At 36.2% G+C, this 18566-nt stretch overlaps 3 protein-coding genes and 1 long non-coding RNA gene across 6 annotated transcripts; 2 read left to right on the top strand and 2 right to left on the bottom strand.

Moving 5' to 3' along the window:
• Positions 1-741: 741 nt before the first annotated feature.
• Positions 742-9609, top strand: LOC147847808 (hyperosmolality-gated Ca2+ permeable channel 1.2-like). Of its 3 annotated transcripts, none has more exons than XM_087338811.1 (11): positions 742-1568; positions 2699-2848; positions 2939-3074; positions 3170-3271; positions 4233-4352; positions 4447-4527; positions 4630-4970; positions 5104-5349; positions 6451-6775; positions 8454-8687; positions 9143-9609. In XM_087338811.1, the coding sequence occupies exons 1-11, from the start codon at positions 1243-1245 to the stop codon at positions 9392-9394; spliced, it is 2313 nt and encodes a 770-aa protein (XP_087194937.1). In that variant the 5' UTR covers positions 742-1242; the 3' UTR covers positions 9395-9609. The 3 variants fall into 3 exon arrangements, with proteins under 3 accessions (XP_087194937.1, XP_087194938.1, XP_087194939.1); XM_087338813.1 differs by lacking the exon at positions 742-1568 and adding an exon at positions 2546-2563; XM_087338812.1 differs by lacking the exon at positions 9143-9609 and having other exon boundaries at positions 8491-8670.
• A 677-nt stretch (positions 9610-10286) lies between these two features.
• On the top strand, positions 10287-10579 carry LOC147847807 (uncharacterized). The gene is made up of 2 exons (XR_015532245.1): positions 10287-10389; positions 10457-10579. It is a non-coding gene; the product is annotated as an uncharacterized LOC147847807 (long non-coding RNA).
• On the bottom strand, positions 10471-14293 carry LOC147847806 (putative plastid-lipid-associated protein 4, chloroplastic). The gene is made up of 6 exons (XM_087338815.1): positions 13840-14293; positions 12685-12798; positions 12374-12472; positions 12207-12281; positions 11278-11345; positions 10471-10750 (listed from the first exon to the last, which is right to left on the bottom strand). Exons 1-6 carry the CDS (start codon positions 14248-14250, stop codon positions 10678-10680), a joined length of 840 nt encoding a protein of 279 aa, XP_087194941.1. The 5' UTR covers positions 14251-14293; the 3' UTR covers positions 10471-10677.
• Positions 14294-15035: 742 nt separating this feature from the next.
• Positions 15036-17715, bottom strand: LOC147847805 (pentatricopeptide repeat-containing protein At2g33680-like). The gene has a single exon (XM_087338814.1). It carries the CDS (start codon positions 17421-17423, stop codon positions 15036-15038), a length of 2388 nt encoding a protein of 795 aa, XP_087194940.1. The 5' UTR covers positions 17424-17715.
• Between the last annotated feature and the right edge of the window lie 851 nt (positions 17716-18566).

Raw genomic sequence — 18566 nt, 5'->3', positions numbered from 1 at the left:
AAATTGGGAGTTCAATTCTAGGAAATGGCCAACGAGCCTCCATGAAGAGAAATGATCTGAATGCTCATTAATATAACGTTGTTGTTGCTTTCACTAAAATCAAAGCGAAACAACCATAGAGGACATAACAAGTCTTTCACAAGAACAAAAGTAGCAACAGGATCACGCGAGGACATTAGAGAACCAAGCAAAGCTTTCGGGGGGGAAAAATCGGTAGGAGGAACATATGCCGAAACATAGGAGGTGTCAAGGAAATCATGATGTCATTAAAAGCAATCGTGTCAATTGAGGAAAGCGTGGTGACAAATGGATGATGCGAAAGAATGACGCGAAAACAAGAGTGTACCCACCTATCAACTACCTCAAAGAAAAAGATTACAAGTCACACATCACACATGCACATGCACATACACAAACAAATCCAAATACAAGAGACACATACAAACACAACACCACATGTAGGGCAACCCAACAAAGGAAAGAAAGTAAGAAAGCCTAGGATATGTACACATATGTAATGTATTTCTCACAATTCACAGGTTCCAGAAGAAGGCTAATACTATGAATAAATACAACAGGTTCAAGAAGAAGAAGAAGGCTAATAATATGAATAAATAAAAGAGCAGGAAAAGAAGACACAAAATAAATATTTTAACTAAAAATAGAGCCATGTACTTAAGTATGTACATAGTGTGTTATATTTTTTGTTCTGAACCCAAAAAAGCATGCGTGGATATATATATACATACATACATATATCTTCATTAGCATCCTTGATTACATTGAAGAAAACATGATTAGCATTCTTCATCAGAAACAGCGCATCATGGTTCTTCACTTGCCAAGCTTTTCTCACATATTTCCTCTCTAATCCAAGTGATGATGGGCGACTGCTAATCGTGTTCCTTGATCAAATATCTTGACCTAAGTTCACCTTGGTGGTATAGAAGAAAACATATTTTGCAAGCTCCATCAGAAATAGAACATCCAGATTCCTTCACGTATATTTTTCCGCTAATCCGAAGGGATGGGTTGATTGTTGATAATGCTCCTAGATCAAATTATTGACTTGGGTCCACCTTAAGTATTGTGTTTAGTCTAGAAATCTGTCTCTAGTTTCCTGCATCTTTAAATTTTCTGTCTTTTCCCTTCTTCTTCTTGAAAAACTCTTGATGGCTACGGTGATTCGTTTCTTCTTATTCTTCTAAGATTGTGTTTCTTTCTTTACATTATTGTGTGGTTATGACTACACTATCAGACCTAGCTGTTTCTGCAGCAATCAACATAAGCTCAGCATTGATATTTTTGTTGGCTTTTGCAATTCTAAAGCTGCAACCCATAAATGACAGGGTATATTACCCTAAATGGTACATAAAGGGAGTGAGAGAAGGTGAAGAAGTACGAAGAAGAGGAAGAAGAAGGACCATCTCGTCTATGGTGAACTTGGATTGGAGAGTTTATTTGCATTTCTTGGATTGGACCAAAGAAGCTCTCAAAATGCCAGAGCAAGAACTTATTGAACATGCTGGATTGGACTCCGTTATTTATCTACGGATCTATCTCCTCGGGTGAGTAGGCACATACCATTCTGGCTGTTTTCTTTTTCCATTGTAGAACCAATGCTTGAAATTTGTGGAGAACATTGGAACAGAAAAACGAAACAAGTCTATCTGAATAAGGTAACTGAAAGAGAACTTGTGTGCGATAACTATCTGTGCCTAAAAAATTGTCTTTACAACATTGTCATTGACTTTGACACTTTTCCCCCTACATAAGGAGTGAACATGATATTATGATTCCCCTTTAAAAGGATATACTTAACAAACTAAAGTAAGGCACCACTTATAACTTAACTAAAGAGGTTTCAACCTGAGGGAAGACAATTAGCATAAGGTGAATAGAAACATTGAGTAAGTTGGTAGAACCAGACCGATTCTGCCACTAAACAGAAGCTCAAGAATTATGTTAAAATGCCAATGAAGTCTTCATTACCCACTTTTAAGACTCTGACATTATAATCAAATTATGGTTGAAACTGTTGAGAAAAAAGTTAGGAAAAACAATCTAGCTGAAAGAGAATGTTGGAAATTTTCAGTCTATTCTGATTCTTTTCTTTGTTATGTTTCAATTGCAAACATTGTCTTTGACATGTTTGAATTTTGTGGGGTGTACCTTGAGAAACTCTGAAGAAATTGAACATGATCAAATAAATCCTGAGTTTCTTCTGAAAAGATAACATTGATAAAAGTAAATACATTATACCATAGGAATGAGCATCGAAATACACTTGACAGGATATATGTGCAAGATACCCACATAATCAAGAAAGAATACCCCTTCTAATAGACTTGTTCTTATGTTGCACTAATTCGTAACAACAGAGGATAAATGTGAAAGTTTAATTGTATTCAATTCTGCACACTATATTTGCAATAAAGTTATAGCTATATCTCTAGCTTCAAAAGTAGGGGGTAATTGTTAAAATATTTAGTGTCTTGGAAAATTGCAGGTGACGCTGTTAACGATGAAACTTAACTCCCATGACTTTCTAGGATAAGTACTTGTGTGTTTTCTTTTCTTTCTATTCTTATTCACATCATCGTGGCATTCCTCTCGTGATATAATTACAACATGAAAAGAACAGGAGATCATATCCTTGCATCCTCAGCTAAATTGACAATCCTGTTCTCCTTTATAGGCTGAAATTATTTACTCCATTATTTATAATTGGGGCTGTTATCTTTTTTCCTGTTAATGGAACGAGCAACAATCTCAACAATCCAAACAAATTGCTCTACAATGACATTGACAAGCTATCTATCAGCAATGTGACAGATCATTCTAACAGGTGTTTTTCTGAATGTTTTCATTGAACTTTAGATTCATTTACCATTGATGTTCCGATAAACCATTTCTTACTGTTAGATATGTTTCGAAGGTTGTGGACACATGTATGTCTCTCATATGTATTTACTGCCTGGATATGTGGAGTGCTATATAGAGAGTATCAAAAGGTGATGTTGATGAGGTTACAGTTTAATGCTGAACCTCGTCGAAGAGTTGACCAATTTACGGTATGCAATCATGTTGACATTTTGATCTATGCATTGATATATGCGTATTCTTGTAGAAAATGATCTGATCAATGCAAGTCATGTGTATTTTGCAGGTATTAGTAAAGAATATCCCAGAAGATCCTGATGTGTCTATCAGCCTCCATGTTGAGCATTTTTTCAGGGTTAACCACCCAGACTACTACTTATCACATCAGGTCTCTACTTGTGCAATTTATTTAAAATGATAGGCGTATTCTTGGGAAGGACCACATGCAACTTCGTAAGGATTACTGAAATGATAAAATTGCAGCATAACTTCTAAAAAAATGCGTATATGAAATGTTTGCATGATTATATGATATAAACCAGTGGCTAACACTGCTGGAAGTTCTAGGTATTAGCTAAAGCAGTGTCATCTGTTTCTTGAAATTGCAAGTCATAGTTTATTCTGAGGGATATTCTTTAATAACCTGTTGGCCGTGACATCAAAATAATTGGAACTTTTAGTATCTTAAAAATCATGTGTACTTCTATTTTCCAGTTCATGTTAAACTGTGGTCTATTCTGTTTTTTAGTTGTCTGATGTAAATGATGGCTTTTGGATACCACACTAATCTCATAAAAGTTTTTTGGGATGAAAAATATATACATTTTATAATTCTAAATTTAAATCATTAATATTTCACTAGATCCCCAACCAGATGTCTGGTAAAGAGTGCTGGTAATAGTCTAGAAGCAACCATAAATACGCAGCTGGGCTCTCTTATAGAATAGCATGTTAAAAATCATGTGTACTTCTATTTTCTATGTCATTTTAAGCTGTGGACTATTCTGGTTTTTGCTTGTCCAATACAAATGATGGTTTTTGGATACTATGCTAATTCCATGAAGTTTTTTGGCTTGGAAAGTATATAAATTGATAATTCTAATTTAAATCAATAATGTTGGAAAAGTTCTAGATGTCTGGTAATAGTCTCAAGAATCAGTAGCCCGCCCTTAAATACCCAGCTGGACTCTCTTACAGAAGAATCAATGGATAAATAGGATATTATTTAGACCTTTCTCACTATTTAGTGTGATATTAGAACCAGTAATCAGAACACTCATTCTTGCCATAATTTATATTCTTTACAGCATAGTTGTGAATTTAAAGTCTTCTCTTTATTGCTCGTGCAGATTGTTTGTAATGCCAATCAGCTTGCAAAGCTTGTAAAAAAGAAGGAAAAGTTACAAAACTGGATGGACTATTATCAGATAAAGTATCTAAAACATCCAGAAACTCTTCCAACTCTGAAGGTAAAAAAAACATTCATATTTGCTGAATGTAACATCATCATTGTAGAAATAATATCAAAACATTTTTTAAACGCATTTTTTTTGTGTTTTTTAGAAAGGTTTCCTTGGATTATGGGGAGAGAAAGTAGATGCTATAAATCACTACACAAAAGAAATTGAGAAAATCACAGAAGAGGCAAGTTACTCATAATATTGCTCCTGTCTGTGATAACCTGTAACTACAGCATCGTTACTTATTTCAAGATGGCTGAGTGCTTTAAAATGTGTCTGCAAACAGATAAAGAAAGAGCGTGCTCGAATTTTAGATGACCCGAAGGCATTGCTTCCGGTTGCATTTGTATCATTCAAAGGAAGATGGGGGGCTGCTGTTGCTGCTCAAACTCAACAAACAAAGAATCCTACTGTTTGGTTAACAGAATGGGCACCTGAACCACGAGATGTGTATTGGCGTAACCTTGCCATCCCTTTTGTGGAAATCACTATCCGGAAGCTGCTTGTTTCAATGGTTTTCTTTTTCTTGCTATTGTTCTTCATGATACCCATCAGTTTTGTCAATAGTTTGGCAAACCTAAATGGGTTGTCAAAGACATTTCCAATCTTGAAACCAGTGCTGAATTTGTAAGAGTAATAAAATAAAATTGCTATTTTTCATTGAGTTGCAAATTATGCCTACATATAACCTAAATTTGGTTTCAGCTGGGATAGTTTATTTATTTTGATCTTGAAAAATTTCTCTCAACTCTATTTTCAGGCGTTTCATCAGCTCTTTTCTTCAAGGCTTTCTTCCTGGATTGGCATTGAAGATATTTCTTCTAGTTCTCCCAATGGCTTTGATGTTTATGGCTAAAATTGAGGGGTATACATCACTGTCATCATTGGAAAGAAGGTCTGCAGCAAAGTACTTCATCTTTCTGGTTGTTGCAGTGTTTTTTGGCAGTATTTTTACTGGAACAGCATCTGAACAGCTCCACCATTTCCTCAATGAACCACCATCAGAGTATGGAAATCTTAAAAATCTGTTTTTACTATATAATATAGTTTTTTATATTAATATTTTTGTCTGATGGGTAGGTACATTTATGCCCATATTATTCTTGGATAAATGAACTTTTGGAATATATACTCTAGTTGTGGCAGTGTGAAACATGTGTAGTTCTGTGAAGCAAGTTCAGGTCATTGATTTCTCTTCCATAAGAAAGTACGAAAGCTTTTTAGGATCATTTTGATAGCCTCTTATCAGCAAATATTCACTATTGGGGAATGGCTGAGAACTTTTTTATTGGCCTGATTTGCTTTATGACCAGTATTTAATATCTTGATTTCTCTTCCATAAGAAAGTACGAAAGCTTTTTAGGATCATTTTGATAGCCTCTTATCAGCAAATATTCACTATTGGGGAATGGCTGAGAACTTTTTTATTGGCCTGATTTGCTTTATGACCAGTATTTAATATCTTGATTTCTCTTCCATAAGAAAGTACGAAAGCTTTTTAGGATCATTTTGATAGCCTCTTATCAGCAAATATTCACTATTGGGGAATGGCTGAGAACTTTTTTATTGGCCTGATTTGCTTTATGACCAGTATTTAATATCTTGATTTCTCTTCCATAAGAAAGTACGAAAGCTTTTTAGGATCATTTTGATAGCCTCTTATCAGCAAATATTCACTATTGGGGAATGGCTGAGAACTTTTTTATTGGCCTGATTTGCTTTATGACCAGTATTTAATATCTTGTCTATAAAAAAAGCAATGATATGATATGATTCAAACTACAAATCCTCGCAATGAAAAATACTCCTTTTTTAGAATAGAATAAGCATTTTTATCAACGATAACAGCAATTGATGATCTTAAAAGGGACCTTGTTTTAGGGTCTTTCACATTAGTTAGCTATCATAATTTTCCTCATATGTTTCTCTTCTCTTTTCTTGAAAATTTGTGCGTCTTTCCTAACATTTCCATTGTTTTGAGTTTATGTACACTTTCCTCAATGACACATTTTATTTTATGGTAGAAAATATATTTTGTTTATGAACTTTCCAAAAAATTAGAAATTGAAACACCATTCTGATTTATCCTATCTAAATAAAAATGCAGGATTCCCAATTTAATTGGCGATTCTGTTGCACAGAAGGCATTGTTTTTTGTGACATATATAATGATTGATGGATGGGCGGGCATTGCAGCCGAAATACTTCGGTTAAGACCCCTCATTGTCTTCCATCTATGGAATGCTTTCTTTGTGAAAACAGATAAGGATAGAGATAAAGCCATGGACCCAGGCAGTATTTGTTTGAATCAATCAATTCCTAAAATAGAGCTTTACTTCTTGTTTGGCATTGTGTATGCCGAAATAGCTCCGATTCTTCTTCCATTTATTATTATCTACTTTGCATTTGCTTATTTGGTCTACCGGAATCAGGTAATAATGTTTGTCCTATGTTTCTCACTTAAATATCTTTATATTAGATAATTGTGATACATCCTAAAAGAAACTCAAGTTTATCGGCCATTCTAATTTCAACTAAAATTTGGATGGGCTAGGCAATTTCAGAATTTTGTCAGTATTTATCCCAAAGAAACTTGAGTTTATCAGCCTTTCTAATTACCACGAGAGTATTGTTATTTTCCTTCCAGAATTTTTCCAGCAAATTGTAATACATAGTATAGATTTATTTAAAAGAAATCCTGCAAAGATTTCAGCTAATCATAATACAATATTAGCTGATATGGCACATGCCCACTGTAAATGAGATTTTTGGGGACTTTCATGTATTAAAATTGGGTGGAAGAACCCTAGGCCATCTTTGGAGAAACGTCCCTGTAGCTACCAGAGAGGATTTGGAGGCTTGTGTGCAAGCCTGTAACGAAGTTCGCAATCTTGCTCATGAAAGTAACAAGATTATATGTGAGGCTAGCAAGTGGAGTCCCACAGGAACTGCTGTGTCCAAAGTATGGAAAGAGATCAAATTAAAGTTTGACACAGTCAATACTCTAATCAATTTTCATAATACATCAGTACCACTAAGTGATCCTGTGGGACCCACAGAATGGGCAGGAGATATTCGGTAGAGAATCTATCTTTTCTGTACCCATATAAATCTACTTGGATTTTATCGGCTTCATTGTCCAGGGTCACTGTTCCCTGGGATTGGCTTCAACCTCTTCTTCCATAGCTTAGATAAAAGGCGGAGAGGGCTCCTTCCCAGAGGGGACTGAGCCATCACTGAGAGACCACTCTCAGTGAATTATCTATTGCGTAAAATCTAAATACTTTTTGGGTTGTTCAAGCCATATGTGGTAGGAAACTCTTTAAATTCGGTTCTGACCAAGGGGAACAGGATATTCAAGGGACTACTAATGATTCTGATTCTGAGGTGAGCCCACTCATTCCTTGTAATGCTATAGATGCGAATGGAAAGATAGTAAACGTTGTAAATAATCTAGTCATTCATCCTAGTTGATCCAAAAAAGAGTAGGGGCTCTATTGTATATAGAGCAACCCTTAGAAAGGAAATGTCTGTACTTATCAAACCACGGAAGATCTTTTGCAATATATGGCTCTGTTAATATCCATGTTTGTTGAAGAACCAATTCCTATTGTTACAAAGCCCATGTCACTGAGAATATGCTATTGTCCTACTCTCTTCCTTGGGGCTCGTACTGCTGGCGTCTAGCCAGAGGTGTAAGCTACCGTCTTTCAGCCCTACTCAGATGATTCGACCATGGAGGCCGATGATACAATGACACTTGTGACTCTTCCAAACACGGGTTAGAATTTTTATTTTACTACGCTTTCTGAGGGAGCAAATATTTCCGAATTGAGAGGTGTCAAAAATATAATTGATCTTTAAAAAATAAAAATGTGGATATTTATCGTTCTACCCAAATTCTGACTTGAAATTATGATGATCATAGAGATGCTATTAAAATTCGTTACTTGTAGATTAATGTTAAATTAGTGTTGAACCTTTGGGCTAATATAATGTCAAAACAAATTGTCTATTTATAAGGTTTGGGTTATTAAAATGTTAACGCAATGTATATGGAAAGATCCATAAGATCATATTTTGAAGTTGTCTTCGCCCAATATTTTTCAGATTATAAATGTATATGAGCAAAATTACGAGAGTGCAGGTGCCTTTTGGCCACATCTACACACCCGTATTATGGCATGCCTGATTGTGCAACAAATATCTATGATAGGCATATTAGCGACAAAGGAAGCTACAAACTCTACACCAATTTTACTTTTGTTGCCGGTCTTAACAATTGCATTTCATATGTATTGCAAGAGTCGATTTGAACCCGCATTTCGGAAGTACCCATTGGAAGTGAGTATTCATATTCTCTTATTTTCCTGGTATCTATGATTGACGATTTGGGTGAATTTACTGGCATATGGATGTGAACAATTCCCTGCTTTTCTCTAAGTATATTTGGAATTATGTGCTCTATTGTGCTATGACATGTCATTGATGATTGAGGTGGGTTTACTTGGCAATGTAGCTAGGATGATGATTAACGTAGCATGTGAATGCTATGTTGCTAATGATTAATGTAGCATATGAATGTCATGTAGCTAATGATCCAATTGTTGTGGAATGGGGAAAACATCACTTGGGCTCCATAATCTAATTTTGACTTGGGTATTCTACCGATTGTGGGGTGTTGGTATCTATATGCTATTCTAGTTTAGTCAAATAATCTTGGCATTATATTGTTTCTTATTTTATCAATGCCATTTATATGCTTATGGTATTTGAAAACCATTTTGGTATGTTTGTAGGAGGCGATGGCAAAGGACACCTTGGAGAGAGCAACTGAACCTAATCTTAACCTAAAGTACTACTTGAAAGATTCTTATTTGCATCCTGTCTTTAAAGAAGAGGATGAAAGTAATGATGATTGGGCTGAGGATCCGTCATTAGTACCGGTCAAAAACCTCCGAATAGAGAGCACTACTGTCTCCAGCATAAGTGGAGAGCAACAGAAAATGAAATCTCTCTCAATGGAGAGGTTTCTTCGAGATTATGACTAGCTTTGTTGTCAATAAATGATCATGTTTTGGATATGTAATTGATTACAGATACTAACTACCATACCTTATTGATAGCTAGGAAGAGTTGTGTGTACATAGTGCGGTAAGGCCTGATTTGTACAATAGCTTATCTATTATGTAAAATTTTGTAACTACTGATGTTTGTATCTTCGCAACCACCGTTAGAAGTCCTCCATGTATGCCTTCTGGTTTTCTTTGTTTTAGATTAGATTCATGTATGCCTCCTGTTTGTCAACCTCAATATTAGATCGATATTAAAGTTTTGGCAAAATCATTCATAGGAATTGACCAACTGTGATTGAGTTCATGCAAAGCCACATGGAACCTAAAGTCTTTGAATGTCTTCTTTTGGTTTGACAAACCTGAAAATTAGATCAATACCAAATTTCTGGCAAATCATTCATAGGAATTGACCAAGTGCAAACGTCTCCACATAAAGCCACATGGAACCTAGAGTCTTGGAATGTCTGTTTGGTACAAGGAAAATTCAAATGTAGGTGATAAAATTACAAAATTGGAGATAGAGACATGATATAAAAGGGTTTGGATGATGAATCATTAACTAGTACCACTTGGATTATGCCACTTGATTCAGCAATCAAGCAACTCAACTCGCTAATAAACCAATAGGATTCATCTAAGCTTCCATAAGATGGATATGAAGAAGTCATTACATCACATCCATGTCACAGATCTTAACATGGATTAGACGTATCATAGTTGGATTCCTAACCATGGATACAAGTTGACTTTGAAGCATCTTAGTAAAACTTGACTTGTACAGAGATAAAACAAAAGAAATGAAAACAAAACATAAACTTGCTTCATACTGAGATAAAAATATAAATTCAATGGAAACAAAACATATGAATTGGATCACAAGTTGAATTTGAACAATCCTGATAAAACTTGACTTTTACAGAGATAAAACAAAATTCAAATGAGAACAAAACATATCTATAGTCGGGTAACAGGTGACAAGTTTCGCAAGCTAAAACAAAATTCAAATGAGAACAATACCTATCAATAGTCAGGTAACAGGTGACAAGTTTCACTAGCTATAATAATTTGAAGTGGTTATTGAAAACAATTCCTTGCATAGCCACAACATCACATACAAAGTAAACCAACCGGATGCCAGAAGGAAGTCTTGAGATTATACTTCTTAAGATACTTCTGACACCAGCTTTAACATGGTAATTTGAGGGAATTTATTATTGAAACTGTCTACAAGAAATAAAAATACAGATGATAGGATTTGCCTATGTAGGCACTCTATATAGGGGATCGATCATCTTCAATATAAAGAGATTGCCCTTGTCTCCCCTTGAAATTCTGCAAGTAATAATTAAATTTACCCTTGTAATTAGTAAGCATCCTCTCTCTCTCTCTCTCTCTCTCTCTATAATAAACTTACCCTACTGGTAAGCAATTGAACTACGAACACAAGTGCTTGTGTTCAAAGCTCAATTCTTCAGACATCTTTAACCTATATTTTCCCCTAATTTACTAGTAGCCACTGCAGAATATAGGGGTTAATTGGGTGACCTGCTCTCTGATGGACAATCTTACTAACTGTGCTATTGCATCTGTCAGTGCTCTCTCTCTCTCTCCTCTAATGTTTTGCTTTACATGTATCATATTCCCAACGTTTTGCTTTATGTACAAAACAAAACGTTGGGAATATGACACATGAGAACGTATGGAAATACAAATGCACATTAACTTTTGTATGTCTCCCTATGGTCATAGGTCATATTTGAGCTCCACGAGAATGATAAAATCCTAACTATGTGACAGCATCTACATTGTAATTATTTATGTTATTTTCTTGAAGAAAGAATATTTAGTTCAAAAGATACCTCAATTCTTCATCCAAGTAAGTTATTTCTAATTCCCCTCGTGCACGTTCAGGAGCCTTGATACTTATCTGCAAAGAAAACACTCATATAGCTTCAAATGCATCGATTAGATACATAATATACACATAAACAGATATATGACAGTTTCATTCTCTGGGAGTATGAAGAATATATGTTTTTTGAAGAGAGCATGACAAGGAAAACTACAGATTTGTTTAAGCTCTACTACTGGAGTTCATGTATGGACTAGGATGTGCTAGACTATGTGCCTTGTAAGACCTGTAACTATGACAGAGTTCGTTATCCTGGATTGTAGCAACCTTTTTGCTTTCTAGACAGGAAATGGCCAAGTGTATCCATGAATTTTGTTGTGGATTGCCTCTTACTCAACATAAACACAACATGACGTTGTGGTGGTCCAAATACTTGTGGCCTACAGCATGGCACATTGTTATTGCCAGATCTATTTGTAACCCCTTTTGAGTGTTTTGGTCAAGATGTCAATTGTGTAGTCCTTGACTGATTCATTGCACATGCAGGAGTGCTGGAGCTAAAGAAAGTCATGATTGTATTGCTGTCCTTCAACACCTTCTCTCTAGGTCTCTGGATTTCTTTTGTGAAGAGTTCCAAACCCCATTGGTCTTTGTATTCTATGACCTTGCACATGAGGGCCAAAGCCTTGTTTGAAGAGGCAATGGTTTGATAGAGAGAGAGAGAGAGAGAATGGTAACAGTCTCACAAGTTACTTTGTAATGCATGTTATTTTGTTTCTTCCCACGTTCTATTGTATCATGATCATATTGAAATGAGTTTATTTAGTTGTCACTGCACACTGAAATCCAATAAAAATGAGTAGAAGTTTATGCACCATCTCTGTTATTCTTCCCTATTTAATCGCTCAGGTAGTATAAATCAAGAAAATGTGTTACCAGTCCAGCAATCTTGAAAACATCGAATTTCACAGCCACTCTCCTGCCAGTTAAGGGGTTCAAATTTGCAGTAACCTATATCAAATGGAAATGCATATCATTTGAATGTGCATAAACACAAGTGGACAATGTTCAAGATAGCAATAAAATGCAAGTGATTAGAATACCTGGTTGAAGAATGGCCATGTCTCAATATTCTGTGCTCTTAAAGTATCATTATTGATAGCTTGGAAGATCGGTCCACTGGGCCTCAAAAGTTTTGGCCTCTGTATCGTCCACATAAGACAAAAACTCAATATAGCTTATCAAAGAGTCAAGGTAGCTTATCAAAGAGTCAAAGCAGTTTAATATCGCTTATCAAAGAATCAAAGATAGCTTATCGAAGACTCAAAGATAGCTTACCACAGACTCAAAGAAAGCTTACAAATGTATCGAGAAGAGGCAACGACCATTTGCTTTAAGTTTACAGACTGTTCACCTGCTTTTTCAGAACAGACTCTGAGGTTGTGTAAAGAAGCTCCCATTTCCCATTAATGAGAGGAGATTTGACTGTCTCTTTTACAAGATTAAGAGTTTCTAGGTTCTGTGCAAGCTGCAAACGTGTTTGAGTTGTTAGAATGAATTATGCAACCCAAATCAAGCTTGAACTAATAAATTGATGCCATGAGCTTCCTTCTATTTAAACTAGAAGGTAATAAAACTTTAAATCCAATTGTTCACTGACATAAAGAACATAAATATCGAGTTTTATCTGCCAATGCAGAAAACCGTCTAGCGAGGTAAATTTTGTCACTGAGATTGTTGTTCTATCTGGGCCTTCTTGCTCTCTGGAGCCAAGTGAAGCGCAGTGATCATTGGAATGCAAGGCATGAACATGACGTAAGGGACGGCTGAATCAATTTCGAACCAAAGGTTGGTTCTCTGGCCATATGCACCGGTTCATCACAACAGTTCGAGTGCGAAAAAAAACTAAAAGCAGAAGCTAGACAATTGCTAGCAGCCTAAACGAGGCTTATTATTGTTTTCAACATGCCAAAATGTTGCTAAAAATATTTTCAACAATGTTTTCCTTGATAAAACCTTAATCTTAGAATTGCCTCCATTCATGTTTTTCTTTCATAATGCTAATGCAACGAACAAACTTTGCCTGCTAATGGTGTTTGATTGTTAAGAGAGAAAAGGTTACCTCTGATTTGCATATAAACTTGTTAAACAGTAGAAACATTTTTCAACCATTCTTTCCTTCAAAATGCAAAAAAGAAACAAAACCTTTTCCACATTTAGAGCGTAGTAAAGAGCGGTTGCATAAAACCTAGCCTTAACATTGTTTCCAACTATCTTTATTTGAAGATACTAACAGAACATAGTGGCTGATGTCTTTTTGTCATTCATGTGTTGTTTTCTTCAAAATGTTAACAGAAACGCCTGAGAAAAGACCGTTTGGTGTATTTTTCTCAACCGTGCCTTTCCTTCAAATAGGTGAAACAATGGATGAAAACCTTTGTTTTATTTCTTTCTTTCAACCATTTGTTTTCCTTCAAAATGTTAAAAATATGGAAATTTTTCTCCGCATCCAAAGGCATGGATAGTAATGAACTGTGTTGGTAGTTAAGAATTAAAGAATTTTTTTTACCTCTTCTACGCGAGAGATTTCATCAGAAGAAGCAGAAGCACCACGGTCCAAAGGAGAAATGGCTTCCAAAAGCTTGACTTTGAGAGCTTCTCTGTCTTTCGTCTTCTTGTTGGGAGTAAAGAGATTTGGGAAGATGGAAAATGCTGAGCGTACAACCAACGTAGGATTCTTCGGACTTCTTACATTCTGGCTTGACACTGAACGAGATCTCTGCTGCACATTAGAAGGTCGAGATACGTCAGAGAGAGAAGAAGGAGAGCGGAGGGGGAGGTGATTAGATAAGGCAGAAGGAAATCCTAATCGAGCAGACTGTGGAAGGAGGGTGTTCTCGAGAGGAGAAGAAGAAGGAGAAGGAGAAAGCTTCATCGTCATCATCTCGATGGAGGAGCAGGAGGAAGAAGAAGAAAGCATGGACGGAAATGGCAACCTCACGAAGCAGGCCTGGCCTGTCTTTATTGAATTTACGGAAGTAGGCCTGTCTTTATTGAAATTTCTAAACCATATGTTTCAGACGTTATCTTCATCATTGAATCACTTAGAGGTTTAAGGTTTTAACATGTCAGGGCTATTTTCCTACGCTTAGTTAACACCAGTTCCGGCATTTTACTTTAACTGCAAAAACTAATTAGATAGACGCTATTATAGTCGATATTGTAAGGGACAGTAAGCTTTGTACCCGACCATATTAGATAGGTTAAGCTAATGTATAACCTAAAAATATAGTTTATGCCATTTAAGCTTGGATTTTGAAGTGATTGGGTGGGAGCTCCAATGTTGATTTCAATCATTTTGAAAATGCACTTGCAATTTCTCTTAAATATACATACATTCCTATATAGGTGTTGTCCCTTTTTTGGAAGTTACCTATATTTATGTCTGCTCGGTCAGACATACATATAGGTGTGAACATGTCATTTACCTTGAGAACCAGCCAGACCACGTCCGAGGTGCAACAGAGAACCAGAGAACCGTTGTGGGAAGGCTTTCATGTCTCTTCTAGAACAACCAAGCTTGACTGTCATGAGAAAGACCAAATTTGACAGCATCTCTTCGCGCCTAGATCTCATGTGACTGACTTGAGTTTATAATTTGTTAAAAATAAAAAGACTTCAACATCAAGGGACTCTTCAAATTGATCTTGCCAAACTTTCTAGTTCCATCAACAATATCTATCAATGCCAGAGCCTCTTTTCTTTCTAAAGCATGTCACTACTGACAATTTTGATTTTTAAGTTTTCGCCATTAAGTTCTTCCTCAAACCACATCTCCTTTCCACCTTCAGTAGAGAAACTTTGTTTCCTTGTTGCAGCATGGATGTTTGACAGAACAACATATGCACCTAAATTCTTTGGTTCTATTTTCCTAAGTTTTTCGGCTGCTAATTTCCCCTTTTCAAGGTCATTATGCAGTTTGCAAGAACTCAAGTAGCTCATCCACACCATCCCAGTTGGTGGAATAGACATCTCTTTGATAAATTTCTCTGCTGCCTCCAGCTGCCCAGCACGTCCAAGAAGATCAACCATGCAAATATAGTGCTCAATACTAGGACAAATCTGATACTTTGCTTCCATAGACTCAAAGTAATGATGACCTAACTCAACTAGACCAGCATGGCTACATGCATTGATAAGACTAACGAAGGTGAAAGCGTTTGGGATCAATTTCTCTGCCTCCATTGAACGATAAAGCTGGAGAGCTTGTTTGCCATATCCCTGTTGCGCATATGCAGCCAGCATCACATTCCAAAAGACGATATCTTTATCAATAACACTAAGAAATATCATATATGCTTCTCTCAAGCTCCCACATTTTCCATACATGTTGACTATTGCAGTTCCTATGTCTCTGTCTAAAAATATTCCCATCTGGACGATAAAGTAATGTACAAGCTTCCCATCAGCTAAAGCCGATAAGGCTGCACATGCATCCAGAACACTTATAAAGGTGATAGCATTAGGTGTAACTCTACACTCTAACATCTTTGCAAAGCAAAGTAATGCATCTTTTCCATAATTATGTTGTGTATATGCTCCGATCATAGCCGTCCATGCAATTACATCTGGCTCACGCAATTTCTTAAATAATACAATAGAATCTTCGAGTTGGCCACAATTGTTGTACATACTGAGAAGAGTGTTTCCCACAATGATGGTGTCTAATGACACTTCACAGCAAACTATGGAGAAATGGATTAATCTTCCTTTCTTTTGAAATGTTGGGTCTGTGCAAGCATCTAAGGCTGCGATATACGTTACTTCGTTCGGCCTTACTTTCGACATCATCATTTTACCAAATACCTCCAATGCCTCTCTAGGATACCCATGCTGAGAAAATGAAGATATTATCGCTGTCCATGAAACCACATTCTTCTCCAACATCTTTTCAAAGATGCATTTTGCATCTATCACACTCCCACATTTCCCATACATATTGAGGAGGGCAGTCTCAATCACGATATCCAATTTGATTGCATTTTCCACAATCATACCATGTATCAACCGGCCTTCATCTGCTGCCTTTTCCTTAGAATAGGCATCAAGAACACTAACAAAAGTTATTTTGTTAGGCTTCAGACCTTTGCTATATGCTCGCTTGAACATTTCAATGGCATCCTTACCATATCCTTGTTGTGCATATGCTGAAACTATTGCGTTCCACGAAACCACATCATGTTCATGCATCTTGTTAAATACACTCATTGCTTCCTCCACACAACCACACCGCCCATACATACTTATAAGTGAATTCCCTATAACCCGATCAGATTCCAAACCATTGCTTTGTATTAATGCATGAACCTCTTTGCCTTTAGCCAATGAAGCAGGACCCTTGAAAACATTAAGCAGACTAATGAAAGTGATCAAATTTGGTTTCACACCACTAGATTGCATTTCTCGGAATGTCTGAAAAGCTCTCTTACCATCATCATCATGTGCATTGATCATAGTTGTCCATGAGACAACATCTCGAACAGACATCAATAAAAACACTCTCTCGGTATCAGTCAAACTCCCACACTTATTATACAAATTCAACAATGCATTTCCCACAAATAAATCTGAGTCCAAATCTTGCTCCACGATAAAAGAATGAAGTAACATTGAATCTATCAAACAAGCATTCTGTGAGGCTGCAGCTAGCAACTTTATAAATGTTATTTTGTTAGGCTTAACATCTCCTCTTTCAATCATTCGTGTGAAAAACAAGAATACATCAAGTATGTGGCCATGGTTAATACATATTGCAATAATGGCATTCCAGGATGTTACATTCTTATGTACGATTCCATGGAATACGGCACAAGCATCTTCAAAACAGGCAAATCTTGCATAGATTTCAATCACATTATCGCAAAGCTCCACATGATGATCAAAACCTGCGATGACTACAAGAGAGAAGAAACATTTGAGCAAACACAAGGAAGGAATGTGATTTGTTGCTGTACATAGAAGAGAATACGAAAGAATATCCTCTTCGGAGCCATTTAAGATTCTCCCAAGTGCCTCTTCTAGGGATGAGACATGAGCATACCTCTTTCTGAGAGAGTTCAGGTTTTGACGGAAGACAGAACAAAAAACTCTCATGCTTTTTTCTTCCTCTTCTTTTTCCTCCTGATTAAGTCAAAGCCCACCATGAAAGCAAGGGAGATATGGTCTTTCTGTGATTCTCTTCTCTGCATGCTAAACCATGGTTCAATTCGTTTCGGCGGTTTGTCAGGGTTTAAGGTTAGGGTTTGTTACGCATATAGGGTTGAGGGATTGATACGCGGTTAGGACAGGAAGCCAAGATATTTGTGGGTTTCAGGGTTAAAAATGTGTGTTTTATGTTTGCAAATGGTTCAAAATGGTGCTGCGTACCAGAATAACAAGATTGATGGCTAGTCTCAGGGTTTAGCATGTTTCACATTCATCGTATTTCGCACCTTTCCATGCTCATGACTAGAATAAGAATGTCTTTGTGACCCTTTCATTGACTGAAGTTCAGGAACACATTCACAAATCCAAGGATAAGATAGAATGTCTATGTGATTTAATTGGGCAACTACGTCATTAATATTATTATCACGTAGGTTTTTTATTCTAACAAACAGATTTTATGCCACGTCGTATTCCAAACATAAAATTTCACACATGGACCTCCGAACAAATAAATTCCCCTCGCCAAAAGCTACAAAATCCAACACAATCAATTCTTTCTTGATATTTTGTAAATCGATAACAATCTCCTAAACAACTCCCATACCATTGAAAGCAAATAAAAACAACTGTTAATCATTTTTTCAAACCTACCAATCCACATATAACAGTTTGACGATTCGACAAACTTATCGCAAACTTTTTATCAATAGATATCATATATATAAATGTAAGTATCTATAAAAAGTGCACCATGGTTGTCGTACCTTAGAGATGGTCCATGGTAGAGAACCATTACTCTTTATTATAATAACCAAAGCCACATTTACAGGTAATTATAGACACAATCAACATTTCATTTAAATTATGGCATCCAACATCTAATTCAAATGGAGAAAGATTAATAACTTATGTAAATGAGGAGAGCTCTTTAACATTAACCTAGTTCTCGTTACAAATGGCATTGCTAGAAAAATTGACAAAATTTTTATCCATATCCAATTATTTTTGTTACTATTCCTACTGCCAATGTCTTTCCTCGATCCCGTAGTGTCGCTCTCCCTAATCCCTTATATCTTAAATACTCTTCAA

Source organism: Azolla caroliniana, unplaced genomic scaffold, assembly GCF_043228905.1.
Source record: "Azolla caroliniana isolate FFs.n. ecotype wild unplaced genomic scaffold, voAzoCaro1.0.p SCAF_641, whole genome shotgun sequence".
Taxonomy (NCBI): domain Eukaryota; kingdom Viridiplantae; phylum Streptophyta; class Polypodiopsida; order Salviniales; family Salviniaceae; genus Azolla; species Azolla caroliniana.
This window is presented reverse-complemented; position numbering and strand designations above follow the sequence as displayed.

Excerpts from the sequence above, each read along its gene's own strand:
- LOC147847806 (XM_087338815.1), bottom strand. The coding sequence starts at position 14,250 with ATGCTTTCTTCTTCTTCCTCCTGCTCCTCCATCGAGATGATGACGATG. Across the intron at positions 12,799-13,839 it reads AAATCTCTCGCGTAGAAGAG|CTTGCACAGAACCTAGAAAC; the intron begins GTAAAAAAAATT and ends ACACGTTTGCAG. Across the intron at positions 10,751-11,277 it reads TACTTGGATGAAGAATTGAG|AATTTCAAGGGGAGACAAGG; the intron begins GTATCTTTTGAA and ends TATTACTTGCAG.
- LOC147847805 (XM_087338814.1), bottom strand. The coding sequence starts at position 17,423 with ATGAGAGTTTTTTGTTCTGTCTTCCGTCAAAACCTGAACTCTCTCAGA.
- LOC147847808 (XM_087338811.1), top strand. The coding sequence starts at position 1,243 with ATGACTACACTATCAGACCTAGCTGTTTCTGCAGCAATCAACATAAGC. Across the intron at positions 4,353-4,446 it reads AAACTCTTCCAACTCTGAAG|AAAGGTTTCCTTGGATTATG; the intron begins GTAAAAAAAACA and ends TGTGTTTTTTAG. Across the intron at positions 4,528-4,629 it reads TTGAGAAAATCACAGAAGAG|ATAAAGAAAGAGCGTGCTCG; the intron begins GCAAGTTACTCA and ends GTCTGCAAACAG.